Genomic DNA, 18,657 nt, shown 5'->3' with positions numbered 1-18,657 from the left:
CAAATTTCCCGCTTTGACGACGTAGCGCCATCTAGACTTTTCAAATTTTGAAAAATGTGAATCTGACATTTCTAAACGTCATAATGCAATAAAATGTCATGGCTGTATTCTTACACACACTTTGGGATGAACTAGTATGGGTAGTCACGCCCACGAAATATGGCGGCATCCAAATCCAATATGTCGATTACTGGAACCTCCTTTACCCACTACCAATGGCCTTGGGAATGTTATCTTTGCGATTTTTACTTACCCATTATTGTTTTGAGCCTTTGGGGATTCACCTTGGTTTGAAAAAGCGCAAAATCAAGATGGCGTTTCCTAATCCGGTCCTGGAAAGTGTATATTCCACACTAAAAAGTATGCCTAAGGATCAGGTAAGTTTTGAAATTAAGTTGGCAACTTGAGTCATAGGCCACTTTGATTGTAGATCGCAGGAGTGGCCAAACAACTCGACATGAGTGAACGAGAAGTGGAAAAATGGCTCCGTCTAAGAAAACATCAAGATCGGCCATCGGTTTTGTGGAAATTTTGTGAAAATTGCTGGCGATGCAGTTACTACACGTGTCTTTTCACTTTTGGGTTGGTAGTACTGTGGGACAAGCCATGGTTGTGGCATATAAGGGAGTGTTGGTACGACTGGTGTTGTATAGTTTCACTCAGCTCCGTCTTGTGTTGCAGGACCGGATATCCGGCTTCACTGACCATCACTAATGACATATGGTGGTACTATATGCTGTCACTCGCATTTTATTGGTCTTTGGTAGTGGGCCAATTCTCACTCGACGTCAAACGCAAGGATTTTTGGCAAATGTTCATCCACCACACCGCCGCCATCTTGCTTTTAAGCTTCTCATGGTTGGCGGGAGTTTTCAAAATCGGGACGTTGGTACTCCTGGTTCACGACTGCGCCGACATTTTTGTCGAAGCGGCGAAAGCCGCCAAATACGTGAAATATGACACAACTTGTACAGCCCTGTTTTCGATTTTCACCCTAGTATGGATCGTGACAAGGTTGGGGATTTACCCGTTTTGGATCATCAACCAGTAGGGATTTTACTTTTAGTGACTTTTTTTACGTTGTGTTTGCAGGACTTTGCTAGAATCTCCCAAACATCTACCGAATTTCCCCGCCTACTACACGTTTAATATTTTATTAATACTTTTACTCGGGTTGCACTGCTTTTGGACGTATTTGATTGTCAAAGTAGCAGTGGCGGCGTTTGGGGCGGGCCATGTCGAGGGGGACGTCAGGTCGAGCAGTGAGGACGAGTCGGGCGATAATTAAATGACGTCACAATAAAGCATCACAGCCTACTAGTTGTTTCATTTAATTAGAAAAAAATAGTATTGTTTGATATGTGGCTAGATACGGGTATGGATTTTGGTAACAAACGCGAAAAAAATATTAAGGAACTCATTTATCCGATTATTTTGGCCCCACTTGTGCTCATCATCCGTCATTTGTCCGAAAAGTGAGTTTATTTAACAGTAAAACAATAATTTCTTGATCAAAGATACATTTTTGGGCCACTGGGGGTTTGGTTAGGTGGACCGGTTAAAACCCCACTTTTAACAAAATTCACCGAAAGTGTTTGGAAATGTTTGTACTTCACATGCGCCTCACTCGGGGGCGCTATAATCCTGTGGCCCAAGCCATGGTTGTGGGACATAAACGAGTGTTGGTAAGTCTACATTTCGCCCGAGTTGCATACAGTATTTTTTCTAGGACTGATTTCTACAACCAGACGGTACCAAGCGACATCTGGTGGCATTTCTCCATTTCTTTGACGTTCATGTGGTCGTTTTTGCTCAGTCTCTACTTCGACGTGAGACGCAAAGACTTTTTTATAATGTTGGTACACCACATTTCAGTCATTATTTTTGCGTGTCTTTGTTGGAATGCCAATTTTTTTCGCATGTTGAGTCTTGGGTTGGTTTTGCACGACTGCTGCGATATTTTTCTAGAGGTGTATACTGTATTTTTCCTACCAGGATGAGCATTTTTTGTTTTAGGGTGCCAAAATTGCTAAATATTTAAAATGTCAAAGGATGTTTCACACATTTTTTGTTATTTTCACCTTGGTTTGGGTGGTTACAAGATTGGGTTTTTTCCCGTTTTGGATAATTAAAAAGTAGGTATTGTCTCATTTGTGCTTTATTTTGTTAGAACTGTTTTAGTGTCATTTTGGACGTCCCTAAAATTCTGCCAAACTTCACTTGTTTTGCCATGTATTACATATTTATTGCCTTTATGTTTCTTTTTCTCATACTTGACTTTATTTGGACGTTCTATATATTTAAAATGGCGGCCTCTTTACTCGCTAGAGGTCATTTAAAAGGAGATGCAAGATCAGATGATGAAGAATGATTATTCTAATCATGAAAAAATAAAGAAATTTAAACAAAATGTGTTTTTTTTATACGCTCCTAAAAATGTGTTTTTTTCAGACTAAGTGAAATAGTGGTTTTACGTAGGTGCAATATTTATCTTTAACCACTATTTTAGAGGATTTAAGCATACATAATAAGAGGTTTGAATATGTTTTTGAGAGCTTGTTGTGTAACAGTTTTTGCGGACTCACTGGCTATTCCAAACTCGGATTCGCCTCGTCTGGAAGCAACAATTTCTCCGCAAAAACTGTATTTTAATATATTTAATAACTGTAACTGTAACCAAAATATCTAGTTTATAAGCTAAAATTGTAAATGTGTTCTTATCGCTAAGATAAAAAGCAAATATTTTTATTTTTGAGCTAGTTAAAAATAATTTCAACCAACTTTAGTATTTCTTTGAAGCTCAACAGTTCGAAAATGCTAAATTTTGATTTACAAATTGGTGATTCAAGAAAACGGAATTATTGGGAATTGACTTATCCCATACTTTTAACCCCATTTATCCTTCTTGTACGAATTGGCCTCGAAAAGTAATGTTTTGATAATTTGAAACGATAAGTGTGACACTTTATTGTAGATTTGTGTTTCCAAAATTTGTAAACCCGCTTTTGGAAAAAACAATCCAAAAATCCACAAAATGGAACTCAAATCAAGCCCAAGCTGTGTCAAAAAATTGTCTCAAAAACCGAATAAATTTACGAAAATTGAACGAAAGTTTATGGCGACTAGTCTATTACTCTTCTGTTTGTGCTTACGTTTTGTGGGTCCTGTGGGACAAACCTTGGTTTTGGGACTCAAATAATTTCTGGTAAACTCTCTAATACAACGATTTTTTTTTAATTTTTGTTTTTCAGGATTCATTTTTACAGCCAGAGCGTTTCCACTGATATTTGGTGTCACTTTATGATATGTACGGCGTACATGTGGACTGCTTTGTGGAGCATTTATTTCGATATTAATCGAAAAGATTTTTTTCTAATGCTTATACACCACATTGGTATTATTACAACTTCGTTTTTTGTATGGAAAATGAACGTTATACAAATGTACAGCGTCGCATTGTTGTTACATGACTTGTGTGATATTTTTCTCGAAATTGCCAAAACTGCAAACTATTTAGGCTGTAAAAAGGGGTGTAATGTGGCTTTGGTTGTGTTTACTGGAGTTTGGATTGTGTGCAGATTTGGTTTGTATCCAAATTGGGTCATTCGCAGGTAATTAATAGCAACTAGTTCGTTCATATTTTGATTTTTTTGTAGATGGTTAGTGGATGCGCACCAGTTTTTGCCCGACTTGTCCAATTATCTGGCTTATTACATAATGACTGGGTGTTTGTTCACTTATGTACTCCTCAACTCGATTTGGACTGTTTCTATAATTAAAATTGTTGTTAGAAATGTGTGCTCCAAAACTGGTAAGGATTGATAAACGTTGGCTGTGTAGGCAACCAAATATACACTATCAATAAACAAATTTAAATTTGCCGCCATTGTTTGTGTCACCTGTCAGCCGTCATTCAAAATCGCTAATTCTCCAAAATTGGCCCGAAATCAATCATTACTCGTGATTAAATCCCAATGGGTTCATTATTGACTCGCCGCCCCCGTTAGCCGCCCCCTGCGGCGCGTACTCTCGTTCAATCCTAGTGTGCAACGAACCGGAAATACGTCAAAAAACAAATACGCATCTGCATCGGCTGCCATTTTATTTTAGTGACAAGTGCGTGCAAGCGTATTTACAAATACGCTTAAATTGTGTGTCTGTGTGAGGGTGCGTGAGTGAGAATGTCGGTGGAGTACCTCCAAGTGGCCGAGGACGAGGGCGAGGAGCCCATCGAGTTGCCCACGGAAGATGACGGGACTCTACTTCTGAGCACTCTGGCGGCACAGTTCCCGGGCTCCTCGGGACTCAAGTACAGGAATCCCGAAACGAAAGCGATGAGAGGGGTGCGATTGAGCGAGGGGCGGCTGCATCCGCCGCCGGAGATCGGATGGGGCTCACAGATTTTCTACTGTGTCTTTCCCAAAGGTGCGAGGGGTTGGGGTTATTTATGATAATCATAGGAGGTTGTGCTTTTTTGACATCTGTGACGCTGTCATAAGGCAGTCAATTGAAAATTGATTTTTATTGATTGTCTTTTATTATTCGCTAGTTTGTTTCGTTTGTAACAGAATTTCAAGGTCAATAATGTCAGGATTTCAATTGTAGTCCAGTGGCGTACCCTGTCACAAGGAAATAAAAATAACATTCTTTGATTTACAGATTTGTCAACAAGAGATTACCACCTAACATTTGAATTTTTAGGAAAATACGTTTTTCATGTTGTTTGTAACTAGAATTTTCAGTAGTAATTTCGATTGCCTAGGGTTGGTTACTCCTTGTTGTTGACGGTTGACTTTTTCTGTCAACCTGCTGTCAACTATCAATTGAGTTATCTTTACAAGCTGACAGGTGACTTAACCTAAATTTTGACACTAGTTACGATATCTTTTGTTTGTCACTACAAACTATCCTAACCAAATTTATGGCAACCTATTCACGAATATCCCTAAATCCTAGAGAGTAATTTCTTGTTGATACAATAATACATTATTATATCAAAAATTGATTTTTATTGATTGTTCTCGATAATTCGCTACTTTGTTTTGATTGCACGAGAATTTCAAAGTCAATAGTGTCAGAATTTTAACGCTCTCCAGTGGCGTAGCTGTTATCGATGACGTATGATGTGTCATTTGCGATAAGGAAATAAAAATTACAAGCATTAATTTACATTGTTTATTACAAAAGGAAATTGTTTGAATGTTTAAAAGAAGATTGACATTTCTAAATAGTTACAAATTGTCTTGGATTGTTACGTTATTTTTAAATATTTTTATTTATAAGAAAATAAGAAATATTTTATTTTAATGTAATTTAGATTAAAATACAATAAAAAACTAATTATAGTACCTCCATTGGCAAATTTAAAATTTGTCCAGGTTATTAAATCTTTCTTACTTTTTAATCAGTGATTTATGTTCTTTTAAAGGTTATTTATTATTGTTTTATTTCATATTAAAATTTTATCAGTTGCACAACAAGAATTAATTTAATTTTTTTTTAATTTTTGTTTGGTGCTAATTTAGAGGTTTTGAATGTTTACCTTTTTAGTCATAAGAATATAAAAAAAAATTGCAGTTTTTCTTTTTGATGTAAACTAAAAAAGGTTATATTACTTTTTTTCATGTTACTGCTAAAAAATTGAGAATTTTAGAAATATTGTCAAAGAAGGCTATGAATTTTAATATTTAATGTTTTTCCAGTGGCGTTTTTAATAAAATGTGTTTTTTTTTTAATTTAAAATTTAAAAAGAAAAATGATGTGGTGTTTTTGCATATTTTTGAAATCATTTTGAGGTCATTTATTGTTGTTTTATGTCAAATTAGAATTTTTATAGGAGCACAAGAAGAATAAAAAATGTTTTTTCTTATTTTTGTTTGGTTCTAATCAAAATTATTAGAGGTTTTGAATTTTTAACTTTTGTAGTCATCAAATACAGAGTGATTATAAATGATTTTCATCTAGCTAGTTTGGAATTTTTTTTGCATGTAACTTTATTTGCAACGATCTACTTTTTTGAAAGCTCTAGTTCTGTCATTAGTGTCACTTATTAATTAATAATAAATTGTTGTTAATTAAACTTTTATTGTTTCAACTAATTTCCAATAATAATGGATAATAATGTATACTATTTTCGAAGTGGACGCTTAGTAAACGACGATTTTTTTGAGTTAAAACAAGTAGGTATCTCTATTTTCGTAAAGCGGCATTTTTATTTTACTTACATGGAAAATTCACTGCTGGCTAGATGAAAATCATTTATAACCACATTGTATGATAAAAAAATTACTTATTTTTTTTACTTATGAATTAAATACAGGGTGCGCCAGAACTCGCGCCCCATAGATAAATTTCAAGGAAGATAAGATACCAGGAACATGAAAAAAATGTTTAAAAAATTCTATCTGTCAAAAAATTTCGTCATTTATTTTTTGACATTTGACTTTTTTTTTCAAATTTCTTTCATGTAAAAACCTAAATAAAATGATAATTTTATAATCATTGGGTAAAAAATTTAAATTGTCAGAAAGGCTATGAATTTCCGATGTTTAAATGTTTTGTTCAGTGGCGTAGTTAAAAGGGGGTACGACAAAAAAAAAGATTTTTTTGTCGTTTTTCAATCATAAATTAAAAATTGATGTTGGAGTCGTAAACAAGCAGTAATTTTTCTGTGTTTTTCAGAAAACAAACGGAAGTCGGACGACAATTTAGAAAATTCAACAGCGAAAACGAAACGTATGGAAACAAAACTAAGATGTACAGATTTGATAGTGTTAGGATTACCTTGGAAAACAACTGAACAGAATTTACGGGAATATTTTGAAACGTTCGGTGAAGTTTTGATGGCTCAAGTAATAAATTAAGAATTTTTCAAGCAATTATATAAAAAACGATTTTTTAAGGTTAAGAAAGACCCCAAAACCGGCCAATCGAAAGGCTTCGGTTTCATCCGATTCGCATCGTATGAATCCCAAATGCGTGTGTTGGCCCAAAGGCACATGATTGATGGTCGGTGGTGTGACGTCAAAGTACCCAATTCTAAAGTAAGTCAATTTTTGACTCGGCTTTGCCTCACAATAACCGATTTTTCTAGGAAGGTCTGATCCAACAAGTGCCCTGCAAGGTGTTTATCGGCCGTTGCACCGAAGAACTAACTGCCGATGATCTTCGCGAATATTTTGGCAAATACGGCGAAGTCACCGATGTTTTCATCCCGAAACCGTTTCGCGCGTTCAGTTTCGTCACATTTTTGGACCCCGAAGTGGCCCAAAGTCTCTGCGGCGAGGATCACATCATCAAAGGTGTGTCAGTTCACGTTTCAAATGCCGCCCCCAAATCGGAAACACGAGGTGGCGGTTACGGGGGCGGCGGACCGCGAGGTGCCAATCATGGTAATAACAGGAGCGGACCGGGATCAGACGGACCAGGAATGTACCAACAAAGATACAATCCAGGACCGAATCAGGGGAATTGGAGCAATCAAGGACCGAGGGGGAATATCGACATGCCAAATTTACAGGCTTTAGGTGAGTTTTATTAATATTTAAGTTTACTTCACTCGCTACGCTTGTTTAGTTAAGTTTTTGACCCCGGCCTCCTTTGTCAACTCCTCTTCCAAACTCCCGATTAACAAGATTTAACCAGTCTAGGGGCAAGGTGAGCCTTTATTTGTTTCCTTTCCTTACTATACATACAATTCCGTAATGTTTCAAGTGTTTGAATGATTGTAGGTTATGGTTTGATGTTTCTGTGAAGAAAAAATGTTGCTGTTTAATTATTATTAGTCGTTTGTTATGAGTGTAATTAATTGAGTAAAAAATTTCGAAATCGATGAATGTGTTGCGATGTGTTCCCCATTATAGGTATAACCGGTCAAGGTCAGCAAGGTAGTAACCAACAAAGCTGTAATCCGTTGGGTTTGGGTTTGAATTTGAGCGCTTTACCCATGAATCCCGCTCTGGTCGCTGCCGCATTGAATCAAGCAGGCTGGGGGCTTATCGGTAATTTACAGAATCAGCCCGAACCGAATTTCAATCAGGGCTTCAACAACGGCCCCAACAATAACAGCGGTAAGGGTCAAAAAAGTGCGCGAGTAGATTGCGAGACGTAGTCGAGTGCGTTACACAATTTAGTGTGGAAAAAAAATATCGCAATCTGCTCGTTGTCTCGTCCCCGTGCCTCTGTTACGCTTCCGTGGTGTTTTAGGCAACACGCCGAACGGCAGCAACCAGGGGGGTAGCAGCAATCCAGGTTTTCTCAATTGGATGAATCAGGGTGGCGGTCAAAATCAAGATGGCGGCCAATGGCCTCGACCGCCCCCTCAACAGGCCCAGGAGAACAAGGGATTTCTCAAGTACGACTAAATCAAATAATTTTAAACCAACCAATCACAATCATTCTATCCACATCCTTTTCCTTCATTTTGATTTTTCTATTACGTTTCTTTCTGTTTTCTTGCCCACTTAGTGTGTGTCTCTCAAGTAATATAATTCAGCACATGTTGAGAAAAGCTTTCGGAAATGTTGTGTGAATGTCAAGTGGAAAATTCGAGGACTAGTCAATTTTATACAAAATATACTCATTTGTTAATATGCCGGAAGTGTGTGAGGTGATTTTGTTTTGTTTTGTATTTGTTGGTTGAAATAGTTTTCCGGAAGCTTTTGCTTGTAATGTAGATTAGTCTAGGGAAAAAGAAAATGTATTGAATATTTGGTGATTTTGATTTGCCGAAGTTGGCAGTTCTGTTTTTTTTCTTCTAAGTGCATCACGACGGTTGGATCTTTCATCGTAAGAGTTTTAAAAAGATAGTGACTGTATATTTAATTGTGTTTGACTGGGTTTTTAAAGGAAAATTATGTAAAAGAGGTGATAATATTATATGAGTGCAGATGATCTGTGTTTTGTTTTTTATTTAAGTTGATAACGATAAATCCTTGATTGTCGTAGAGACGGCGCCACTTGTACTTAAGTCAGTTTTAAGTCAAGTGTGCGCCGTCGTAGTGCTCCTTTCTCCCTGTGTCTTGACAGATTGCATGAAGAGACTTGAAATTAAACAAAAGTGTGGTGAATGAGTGTAGTAAATGGGGGACGAATGGTGGGACATGCAGGGTGTGAAGACGTCTGACTGAGTAAGTTTGATTCAAATTTTTGGACAAAATACACTGATTGATGGTCGACTTTAACACTGATTGGAGGTAGAATTGAGTCACGTGATTAATTAGGGTTTTGTTTAGGTACCTGGGATTGGTATTGAGGCCCGGAGGCGTAACACACAAGACTGAGCTCGAGCGATGGAGATTCAAGATTATTTTAATAAGATTGTTGAATAAATTGTTGGAAATGAAATATGCTTTATTTTCACCACTACTCAGTTAAGTACACACAAAACTCTCTATACTTGTTAAAAATGACCGAAATAATGTCAATCTTGACGAAAATTAACCAAACCAAGGCTAAGTACCAAACAACAGTGAATAATCTTGACAGGATCCACATCCTTCTTGAGTGTTTTTTGGCCTGTTCCAAACTATCATCGTCCTCTTTCAACAGATACCTCCTCCCTCCCATCGTGGCCTTGACGAAGTAATCGTAGGGCTCAACGTCGTCCTCTCCATATTGGAAACTCCCATAATCCTCCTCAAGCAAGTCTTTCTGCAATTCCACCGCCTTGTCATTGAGAAACTCCCATTGGTTCCTCGAGAAGTACTCAAGGGCCATATTCGCAACAAAAATCCGTCTCTGGATTTTCACCAACCTGACAACAAAACGGAATTATCGATCAAACACCAATCTAGTGACTTACATAGGCTTTTTGCCCATGATTTTGAGCAACCCATCGAGTAGTAACGCGGGAAGTAGATGGTAGAAGTAAACTTTGAGCAAGTAGGCGTAGTAGCACTTATTAACCGACCCGGAGGGGTACCATAAGACGTCGTTGAAGGGCACCTCCTTGCATATGTCTTTTCCCATTTCGACCATGGCTCCCATGGTGATGGGTTGCACATCGTTGTTGCTGCCGTTGTAGAAGACAGGATTCAGACGGTCGGGACCCCTAAAATGGTAAGTTAAGGGAGGTTTCGGTGATTTTAAACCAACAATACGTGACTTTGACGGCTTGTTTCCAAGCCGCTATAATCATGGCCTTGGCTAGGATGTCCACAGGGACGTAATCGGCGATTACGTCGGGGTCACTGAACACGCTGTGGATGATGCCTTTGCCGGAGGCCACCAGGAGCCCCACAGGGCCGTTAAAGTTGTCAATCCAGCCCGGGAATGGCTCGAAAGCGGTGGAAATAACTAAAATTAAACATGGATAAACATTTTTTTGTTGTTTTCAAGATGTTTTTCACTTATTTTATTACATTTAATTCCTTTTAAAATCTATCTTTTTAATACCGTGCGATCAAAAAAAAATAAATTAGAGTAGGCGGTGATTCTTCAGATGGCAACTCTGATATTTGACTTCAAATGTCAGCGGAAACTTTGACAAGTTTGGGTTTTATTCTTTTTGAGTGAAATAATGTTCGCTTTAGAGCAGAAAATTTTTATTCTTGCAAGTTACAAAAATACTGTACAAGACGAAAACGGTGAATGGTCATTTTCACTTCCAGTTTTATGTGAAAAATTTCCAGCAAAAATTGTTGCCAACTGTAGAATATTAATCGTCGCGTACTCTAATTAATTTTTTTTTTGATCGCATGGTTTTAAAAATGAAAAAGAAAATGCAAAAAAACTGAGAAACGAGTATTAACATTAAAAAACCTGTGGATAGCGTAATTTTTTAAATAATGATCGTCACTAAGTAAACATTCTAACAATTGGGATGTTGCACAATTGATTTTTTTCAATCATTTGATTAAATTTGATATTGACCCCGTTTAAGTCTACGCCACTGGATTTTTTAGCAATTAAAACTTAACGGGTCCAAAGCTAAAAATAATACAAGTGAACCAAAAGTAACGCACAAAATTCATATTTTTATGGGTCATTTTTCAAAAACTTCCTCAAACAGATGGATTTTATTTTTATAAATGGATTTTGATTAATAACGTCATCTTTAATTTTTAAATGGCAACCAAAAATTTTGTTGACTGTTTTTGGTAACAGGTATACATTCTTCTATCTTTTTTAAAAGAAAATGTTACCAAAAACAGTAAACAAAAATATTAGTTGCCATTTAAAAAAATTGTGATAATGACGTTACTTAAAAATCATTGACGTTGTAAATAATAGTAACGAGAGATCAAGATAATTTGTAATCGAGTCATTCTTGGATCCGAAAACATCTGAAACGTCAAATAAAATGAAAAGTCGAAAGGTAAAATGGCATGATCAAAAAGATGATGATTTTAATAATTAAATTTATGATTTACCTTCAAAAAAGAACGGCCCTATTATTATACGAGTAAAGTCTGTTTTTTTATGTAAATGGAAATTACCAAGTCAAAATTTTGGTGAAAAAATTTGGTTTGTTTTGTGTTTTTGTCCATAGAAATTTTGTAAAAAAAATATGGTTATGTTTTCATGTTGTGATGTCAAAATTTTGACTTTTATGAATCTTGTGTGCTTGTTTGCTCTTTGTAAGTCTTTATAGTCGAATACTTGGGGACAGACATCACTATCTAATGTCCAAAGACAGAATTCAGTGCTAAAAATATTGATAGAACCACACTGTATGTACAATGTTATGGACAAAAATGAGCTTCTTACTACAACAACTTTAATAAAAAAGAGTGTCTATTCAGAAAATAGCTATTTATGTATCAAGTACGCCTAAAACCTTTTGCGTACGTGGTGCATACAAATTTTTTTTTGTTAAAGCTCCCAAAAAACGAATTCACACCTCTTACTAATTAAAAAATTTCTGTAACCAATTTTATTTTTTAGTCCGCAAACACTGTTTTTGGGGACACTGAGTACTTAAAATAACCGTTTTGCGTACTATTTTATTGAATCCGGAAAAGACTCATTTTAGGGACTCAAATGAGTCCCTAAAACAGCTGTTTTCGGGAGCGTATACAAAAAAGTTATTTTGCAAAAGATACAAGCAGGGTTTATGAAGATCGACAATAAATTTTGTCGAATTTATTAAACTGAGCTCAAAGTTGATGCATTTTCTCCAAAAACGGCGTAACCAGACCTACTAATTTAATTGCTTTCTTTTTCTTTGATATAATCAAAAACTGGAACTGCCAACTTCCTTTATTAAAATTACCATGAATGAATTTGTTAGGGGTGCCAACGTTAAGACTGTTTGACATTTCCATTTAAAAAAAAAACAGACTTTATGTCAGCAACTAACTCCAGCCCATTTTGCCGTTTTACCTTTCAACTTATCGTTTTATTTAACGTTTTATGTGCAGTTCGTTCCAAAACAAACATACGTTTTCGGATCCAAAGATGACTCGATTACAAGTTATCTTGATCTTTCGATATAATGAAAATGTATCATTCACAAAAATGAAGTCGACTTGTTCAAGGATTTTTTTTTTTAATGACCAATAAAATTAGGAATTTTGTGCGCTAGTTTTGGTTCCACTGTATATTCCAAAATCAAAATCAAAATATCTAGTCTAGTAGTCTTCATAGCAAAATACAGAACAATCTGTATCAAGTCTGTCAAGTCAAGTCTGTCTATCAAGCAAGCCTAGAAATTTAGAACGTGTGTCTGTGAAAGATAACATGTCACAATGACAACCAAGAAATGTCAAAATAATTTTTATGTAAACTGTAACAGTTTTACTACATCTCATTTTAAGGTGTTTTAAGACGTTTCATATAGCAATTCAATTTGCTTAAATCAATATTTTAATTATTAGAAAATAATTTTTTGACATCTAGCTGATATATGAACTAGCTGCCAGGCGACAATGTCGTCAACGTGTACGCCTTCTTGATAGAAAGATTTTTTGATCGTACTCTATTTTCTTGCTTGTTTTTCTTTCATTTTCAATTCAAGTGATGTAAAAAATAAAAGTAAGAAAAGCGTAAAGCATTCTCATTAAATTCTCATTAATTACTTCACAAGAAAGTGGTTTATCAATTTATTATAAATTAGTTTTGCAATGCTTTCGTAAAATGGTTACATAAAAAGAATGTACCCTATTGTTTGTCCCGATTAAAAATTCAATTCAATTTGAATTTTTAATGATATTTAGGGTACAATAACCTTCCGGACTCACCAATCGATGGTCGAAAAATCACCGCCGGTATTTTCCCCTTGCACAAATCGTAAACCACATGCTCGGCCAATGATTTGGTAAAAGTGTAAGTGTTTGGTAATGGATGTACATATTTTTCAGTCAGAATATTCAAGGCATGTTTGTCAACAGTTTCTGCAATCTCAATAGTTTTCCTCCAATCAGCATGGGCCGGGTATAACTGTTCGCCAATCACCTTGCGGTCTGTGTTACAATAGGTGGTCGAGATGTGTACGAAAGAGTCCAAATTTTTCATGGCCAACGCCAAATTGACAACTTCGCGGGTCCCCCTCGTATTTAACAAAACAGCATCGGTTAGGGCATCGTCGAAACGCACAGAGGCGGCTCCGTGGAAAATAACATTGATGTTGTGGATGAGGAGTTGACGATCGGCGGGAGAAAGGCCGAGGCCGAGCCGAGTAACGTCACCATTGATGACTTTGATCTTGTCCAAAATTTTCGGTTTTCTCGATTTGATTGTGTCAAAAAGCTGTCAAAAAACACTTACTTTGATTTTAAGTCCTAAAAAACTCTTACCGGTAGGTCTGTCATAAGTTTGATTCTTTCCTCCAAACTTTTTCCTTTTTTCTCCCTCATGAGTAAGTAAATGTTTGCCAAGTCGGGGCATGATCGTAACAGCTTTTCCACTAGAACTTTCCCGACGAATCCGCTTCCGCCCGTTATGAAAATATTTTTTCCGCGGAAAAATTCGGTGATTGTTGGAAGTTCGGCCATTTCGAGTGCTTGTTTACAACTGATTTAGTCGAGTCGAAGTTGGCGTTGACCCGGACCCCGATTAACATACAATGAAAATTAATTTTCGAGTGAATTCGATGGTAGAAAAAATATGACTAAAGCAAACTTGGACAAATAACTCATTAAGAGCGGATATGGTAATCTTCATTACCTACACATGAGTTGGCAGAAATCTAGGACGGTCTTTGCTTGAAACAATTGATTAAAGAAAGTTAGATCAATTATTGTATTGTCAAAAACAATTAGAAACAGTTTTTTTGTTTTGGGCCAATTTGGGAACCAAATGTGTCCAGTTTTCGTGTTTGAAGCCTACTACGGAAACAAATTTTTGAATACTTTGACATTTGGCGTGTCGTTTTTGACACTTTATTTATTCTAAAAATTTATTTTTATTACAAAAAATGGCCAAAGGAAAAACCAAAAATAAAAAATTAGAAAAAACCGCAGCCACTTCTGAGCCAGGATTAGAAAATGTTGTAGTTGAGAAAAGTGAAGATCAAATAATTGAAGAAATTCAACCTCCTCCTGTAGAAGCCGTGAGTTCTAAAACTAAAAATGAAGAACAAATCGAACCAAATTTAGCTACAGAGCAAATAAATGAAGGGCAAAAAGAAGAAAAACCTGAAGATGTTCCTGACTTGCAAGAGCTTGAAGCGGAGGCTTCTAAACCTGATTTAAAGAGAGCTTCTTCTAAGAAAGTGTCAAAAGGAAAGAAAAGCACTTCTGAGATGAGTGTAGGGAAAAAGAAACGCAAAAAAGAGAAGAAAAGCACTTCTGAGGCAAGTGTAGGAAAAAAGAAAGGCAAGAAAGAGAAGAAAAAAGGACAGAAAGGTAAAAAGGATATTGCAACTACTGAAGAACAAGAAGTACCACCGGAGGAAGAAACCGAAGAGATTGACAAATCACCTTCTGCCGGTAAAACAGTTTCCATTACTGAAACTTCAGCCCAGAAACAAAGTAAAGTCAAAATAGACAAATCCCCGTCTGCTGTGTCAACAGAAGAAGAAACAAAGAAAGCAAAGAAAGCGAAAAAAGGTCGCTCAACCTCCGAGATTAGTGTCGGAGATGGTAAAAAGAAGAAGAAAAAGGTCAAAAAGGGTGCATCCACGTCTCAAATGAGTGTAACAGGGAAGAAAAAGAAGAAATTGAAGAAAAGTGAATCTAGCACTGAACCCGAACCATCGCAAGAACAAATTAAACCAGGTGTTTCCATTTCTGAGACTGCCATCGCCCACAAAAAGAAGAAAGCGAAAGGAAAGAGAGGCAAAAAAGTGAAGAAAAGTGCTTCAGTTCCTTCGGCAACAATGTTAACACAAGAGAAAGGCAAGCATTTGCCGACTGCTTCGGAAGTTAGTTTGAAGAAGAAAGATAAGAAATCTTCGTCAAGTTTGAGGAAAATAATGAGTTCGGGATCACAAATTGGAAAATCTTTCTCGACTGTGAGGTCTAAGACTAAATCGGTGGAACGCCATGTTTCCGTAAAAAATACCATTTCCTGAGTGTCAAATAACTAATTTTGCGTTTAGTCCCAATGGACTCTTGTAGATGCTGATTCCGATGAAGATTCAGATTATTCGTATGAAGATATAATTGAAGAGAGTGAAATCAAAAAAGCATCTAGTGAATTTAAAATAAAAGTGAAGAAAGGCAAGGGAAAGAAAGGTAAAAAAGTAAAGATGGAGGTGAGTGAAGACGAAGAACCGAAAAAGAAAAAGGGTAAAAAAGGTAAGAAAGGCAAAAAGAAAACAGTCGAGTCTGAAGAAGAAAAAGAAGAAGTGGCGATTGAGCCACAAGACGACGTTTTGGCCGAAATCGCTCGAATGAAATATTTGGCAGAACTGGAAGCCAGTGGTGAAGAAAGCGAAGCCGGAACCATCGAAACTGTAGCTAAATCAATAAAGAAAAAGAAAAGAAAGGTGTTCCAAAACAAACCATGACCCTTTAGTGACACACTCTGTTCGTTTCAGGGGCCCAAAAAGAAACTCTCGAAGAAGGAAAAAGCTCGCCTTGCAGCAGAAGCAGCCGAAAAAGCAAAAATATCAGCAGAAGAAGAAGCAGCACGAGCTGCAGAATTGGAACGAATACGCTTAGAAGAAGAACGCAAAGCTGCCATCGAGAAAGAAAAAAGAGAAACTTTTGAACAACAAATCAGAATGGAGCAATTAGAAAGCGCTCTTCAAATTTTTAACGAAGTGGTCAGTTACAACAAGAAACTAAGACATGATGCGAAGATTCAAGAAGACTGGGAGTTCTATGTGAACTGTGGTCGACTCCCAAATCCGGCCAAGTGTGACCAAATGAATACTTTTCTGCATTTGTGGGAAAATATGGTCGAACAAACGACGATGGAAGAGGCGGCGAGACGAACGGTGGACATGTTGGAAGTAAGTCGGCCATTTTTTTTCAAGTGTCATTTACATTTTTCTGTCGCTAGCTTTTGAACGAATTGGACGACTTGATTGACACAGCGGAAGAAACCGACCAATCGGTGATTGACAACTGGAAGTGGGTAAGGTTACTCTTCCGACAACAACAGGCCAAAAGTCTCGACGTTGCCACATATCGATTGTTGCGCGACATTGAGCGGAATTTGAACCGAATTAACATCCCAACGGCTGATTACAAGTACCAAGACGACAACATCGTCCTTTGTTTGTGGCTAAGGGTACAGCTGCCGACCCCACTACCCAATCCTAGACGGCCACCTAAGTACTTCCCCGAATGGCCGCCATCTTGACTTTTAACTATCAAATTTTAGACCCCGGATTGAAGTCAATTTCCCGGAAATGAAGATGGAAGTGCAATTTCCGGTCTCGATAGACGGCGACAAAATGGCGGTACGCACGCTTTACGTCAAATACGACCATCTGAGTGACTTGAGTGACACTTATCAGAAACCGGAAGTACCGGAACATTACGACACAGGTACGTTATTCTCACAGTTGGCTTTGAAATAATTTTCTTTAGATTTGTATGATGCTATGAAAATTGAATGGAGGGAGAAATTACTCTACAAGTATAATAATAGAGTAAGGAAAGAACGGCCCCCTCCTCCACCGGGAGAAGAGGAAGTACAGGAAGTCCAACCGGAAGAACCGTTTTTTGGACCGGAAGACGATATCCCGGTTGTGCCGTACCGGAAATTGGAGCCTACTGCAAGCGAATACGTTATTGCGAGCGAAGGTGACTTCCCTCGCACGCCATTGTTAATCACGTGACCTAACTCAATTACAGACGCCCTCTATAATGAAACTCGAACAAACCTCCTCAAAACTGTCAACGACCATGTTGTCAATTTGCGCAAATTTAGTATCATAGGTGGCGTTTATTCCCTCAATTTACTCAAACAGCCGCCTCAACCTCAAGATTTCGTTACGCTTGACATGAATTTGACCCCTTGCAAGTTGAAAATTTTCCACAGTTGTACCAACTTTTAATGTACTTTGTAGTGTATCTCCCCAAACAGCTCGAATACGTTGATCTTTACTTGGATTATAATCCTCCTTTGCCCCCGCCACCGGGCGTGCGTCGGGCCCCTGAAGAAATCGAAGAAGACATGAAGAAACAAGAAGAAGAACTCGATAAACTTATTTTGGTGACTTTGACGTAAGTAATGTTGGTACGAGTGTCGTAATGTTGGTTTAGTTGGCCTGATCACGTGGTTTTTCTTGAATTACCCATGGTGTGTTATTGGGACGAAGAAAGTAGAGTTTGGACGAAGAAAGAAGTTCATGATTTGAAACATAATGAAGAAAAAGGCCAATTGACGTTTAGGACAAGGAAAGGTGGGACTTTTGCATTGGCTGTGTACAGGTATGCTAACCTACCGTACCAAGCATGGGAAATCCGTCCAGAAGCCAAGTAAGTAGGAAAATTATCAGGGATATTAGTATTTTCGTAGTGGCACTATTTCGGTACAAATTACCGCCGCCATCTTGATGGTGGAGTTTAATGTCAAAGACGGCTTGATTGCATTGTCGCAATTGCAAAACAGTCCGAATAACGCGTTGCAAGACATTGTCGGGATGTATTTCTCTCTCCCAAAGTTGGTTCGGGTAAGTTCGGTTTTTGGAGTTATAGTTGGTAACAGTGTCGCGTTTTACAGATGTTGCAAAGCGCGGGAATTGACGTCTTTCCCGCATTCGACGCTTTTTGTTACATTGAAAACACTTGTGAAAAACATTGGCCAATGGAAAAACACTTGTATTTCGACATGGCCGTATTAAGTGTCTGTTTCAACTTTGCATGGTCTCGGTGGAACATGGCAGCAGGTCGCAGAGGCATAGTTCTTCAAATGAGGGAATATAATGTCGAGAAAACCAAACAGAAAAATCATTTAATGCTTCATGTTACACCACTGACTGCTATGTACGTCGACTGCACTGAAGTTAGTCAAACATTCACAGAGGAGGGGATCGAAAATATGAAGGTGACTTAAAAGAGTCGAAACGGGTTGGAATGTCTTTTTGGTTCTAGTTTTATCCCGATTTGTTTCATTTGATGAAAGGGACGTCCAGTATGGCCGTGAAGAATAAAATTGCCAAGGCGACGAAAGAAGTGACTTTTGCATTGTATGAATTACTGATTGCCACTCGTGTGGCAAGTTTTTCGTAGATTTTCACACAAATAAATCATAAAAGTGCATTTGAATTTTTTATCATAGACCCCTAATATTTAAATACGGTCCTGTCTGCAAGCAGCG

General features: G+C 37.4%; 6 protein-coding genes across 7 annotated transcripts; 5 read left to right on the top strand and 1 right to left on the bottom strand.

Annotated features, from left to right (window-relative positions):
- Positions 1–47: 47 nt before the first annotated feature.
- LOC123009362 (ceramide synthase 6-like) lies at positions 48–1,317 on the top strand. The gene is made up of 4 exons (XM_044405603.1): positions 48–377; positions 431–633; positions 682–1,047; positions 1,093–1,317. The coding sequence occupies exons 1-4, from the start codon at positions 99–101 to the stop codon at positions 1,286–1,288; spliced, it is 1,044 nt and encodes a 347-aa protein (XP_044261538.1). The 5' UTR covers positions 48–98; the 3' UTR covers positions 1,289–1,317.
- Positions 1,318–1,359: 42 nt separating this feature from the next.
- On the top strand, positions 1,360–2,399 carry LOC123009364 (ceramide synthase 5-like). Its single transcript, XM_044405605.1, has 5 exons — positions 1,360–1,475; positions 1,518–1,685; positions 1,730–1,970; positions 2,017–2,135; positions 2,182–2,399. Exons 1-5 carry the CDS (start codon positions 1,360–1,362, stop codon positions 2,369–2,371), a joined length of 834 nt encoding a protein of 277 aa, XP_044261540.1. The 3' UTR covers positions 2,372–2,399.
- A 415-nt stretch (positions 2,400–2,814) lies between these two features.
- Positions 2,815–3,822, top strand: LOC123009120 (ceramide synthase 5-like). Its single transcript, XM_044405242.1, has 4 exons — positions 2,815–2,927; positions 2,975–3,205; positions 3,252–3,611; positions 3,657–3,822. The coding sequence occupies exons 1-4, from the start codon at positions 2,815–2,817 to the stop codon at positions 3,820–3,822; spliced, it is 870 nt and encodes a 289-aa protein (XP_044261177.1).
- A 77-nt stretch (positions 3,823–3,899) lies between these two features.
- LOC123009360 (TAR DNA-binding protein 43-like) lies at positions 3,900–9,390 on the top strand. Of its 2 annotated transcripts, XM_044405600.1 has the most exons (7): positions 3,900–4,425; positions 6,682–6,851; positions 6,903–7,043; positions 7,094–7,526; positions 7,863–8,069; positions 8,206–8,353; positions 9,234–9,390. In XM_044405600.1, exons 1-7 carry the CDS (start codon positions 4,182–4,184, stop codon positions 9,373–9,375), a joined length of 1,485 nt encoding a protein of 494 aa, XP_044261535.1. In that variant the 5' UTR covers positions 3,900–4,181; the 3' UTR covers positions 9,376–9,390. The 2 variants fall into 2 exon arrangements, with proteins under 2 accessions (XP_044261535.1, XP_044261536.1); XM_044405601.1 differs by lacking the exon at positions 9,234–9,390 and having other exon boundaries at positions 8,206–8,892.
- LOC123009358 (putative fatty acyl-CoA reductase CG5065) lies at positions 9,327–14,050 on the bottom strand. The gene is made up of 5 exons (XM_044405596.1): positions 13,737–14,050; positions 13,182–13,689; positions 10,101–10,296; positions 9,803–10,051; positions 9,327–9,754 (listed from the first exon to the last, which is right to left on the bottom strand). The coding sequence occupies exons 1-5, from the start codon at positions 13,932–13,934 to the stop codon at positions 9,364–9,366; spliced, it is 1,542 nt and encodes a 513-aa protein (XP_044261531.1). The 5' UTR covers positions 13,935–14,050; the 3' UTR covers positions 9,327–9,363.
- LOC123009355 (dynein axonemal intermediate chain 7-like) lies at positions 12,978–18,593 on the top strand. The gene is made up of 12 exons (XM_044405593.1): positions 12,978–15,433; positions 15,482–15,871; positions 15,923–16,339; positions 16,390–16,664; positions 16,714–16,880; positions 16,923–17,138; positions 17,190–17,354; positions 17,405–17,561; positions 17,601–17,816; positions 17,857–18,010; positions 18,061–18,384; positions 18,432–18,593. The coding sequence occupies exons 1-12, from the start codon at positions 14,357–14,359 to the stop codon at positions 18,567–18,569; spliced, it is 3,696 nt and encodes a 1,231-aa protein (XP_044261528.1). The 5' UTR covers positions 12,978–14,356; the 3' UTR covers positions 18,570–18,593.
- The last annotated feature ends 64 nt before the right edge of the window (positions 18,594–18,657 follow it).

Source organism: Tribolium madens, unplaced genomic scaffold, assembly GCF_015345945.1.
Source record: "Tribolium madens isolate multiple individuals breed KSU strain unplaced genomic scaffold, Tmad_KSU_1.1 Scaffold_71;HRSCAF=194;Tcas5.2_LG6, whole genome shotgun sequence".
NCBI classification, from domain to species: Eukaryota; Metazoa; Arthropoda; class Insecta; order Coleoptera; family Tenebrionidae; genus Tribolium; species Tribolium madens.
Note: the sequence above shows the minus strand (reverse complement) of the source record. Positions and strands in the feature narration are given on the sequence as shown.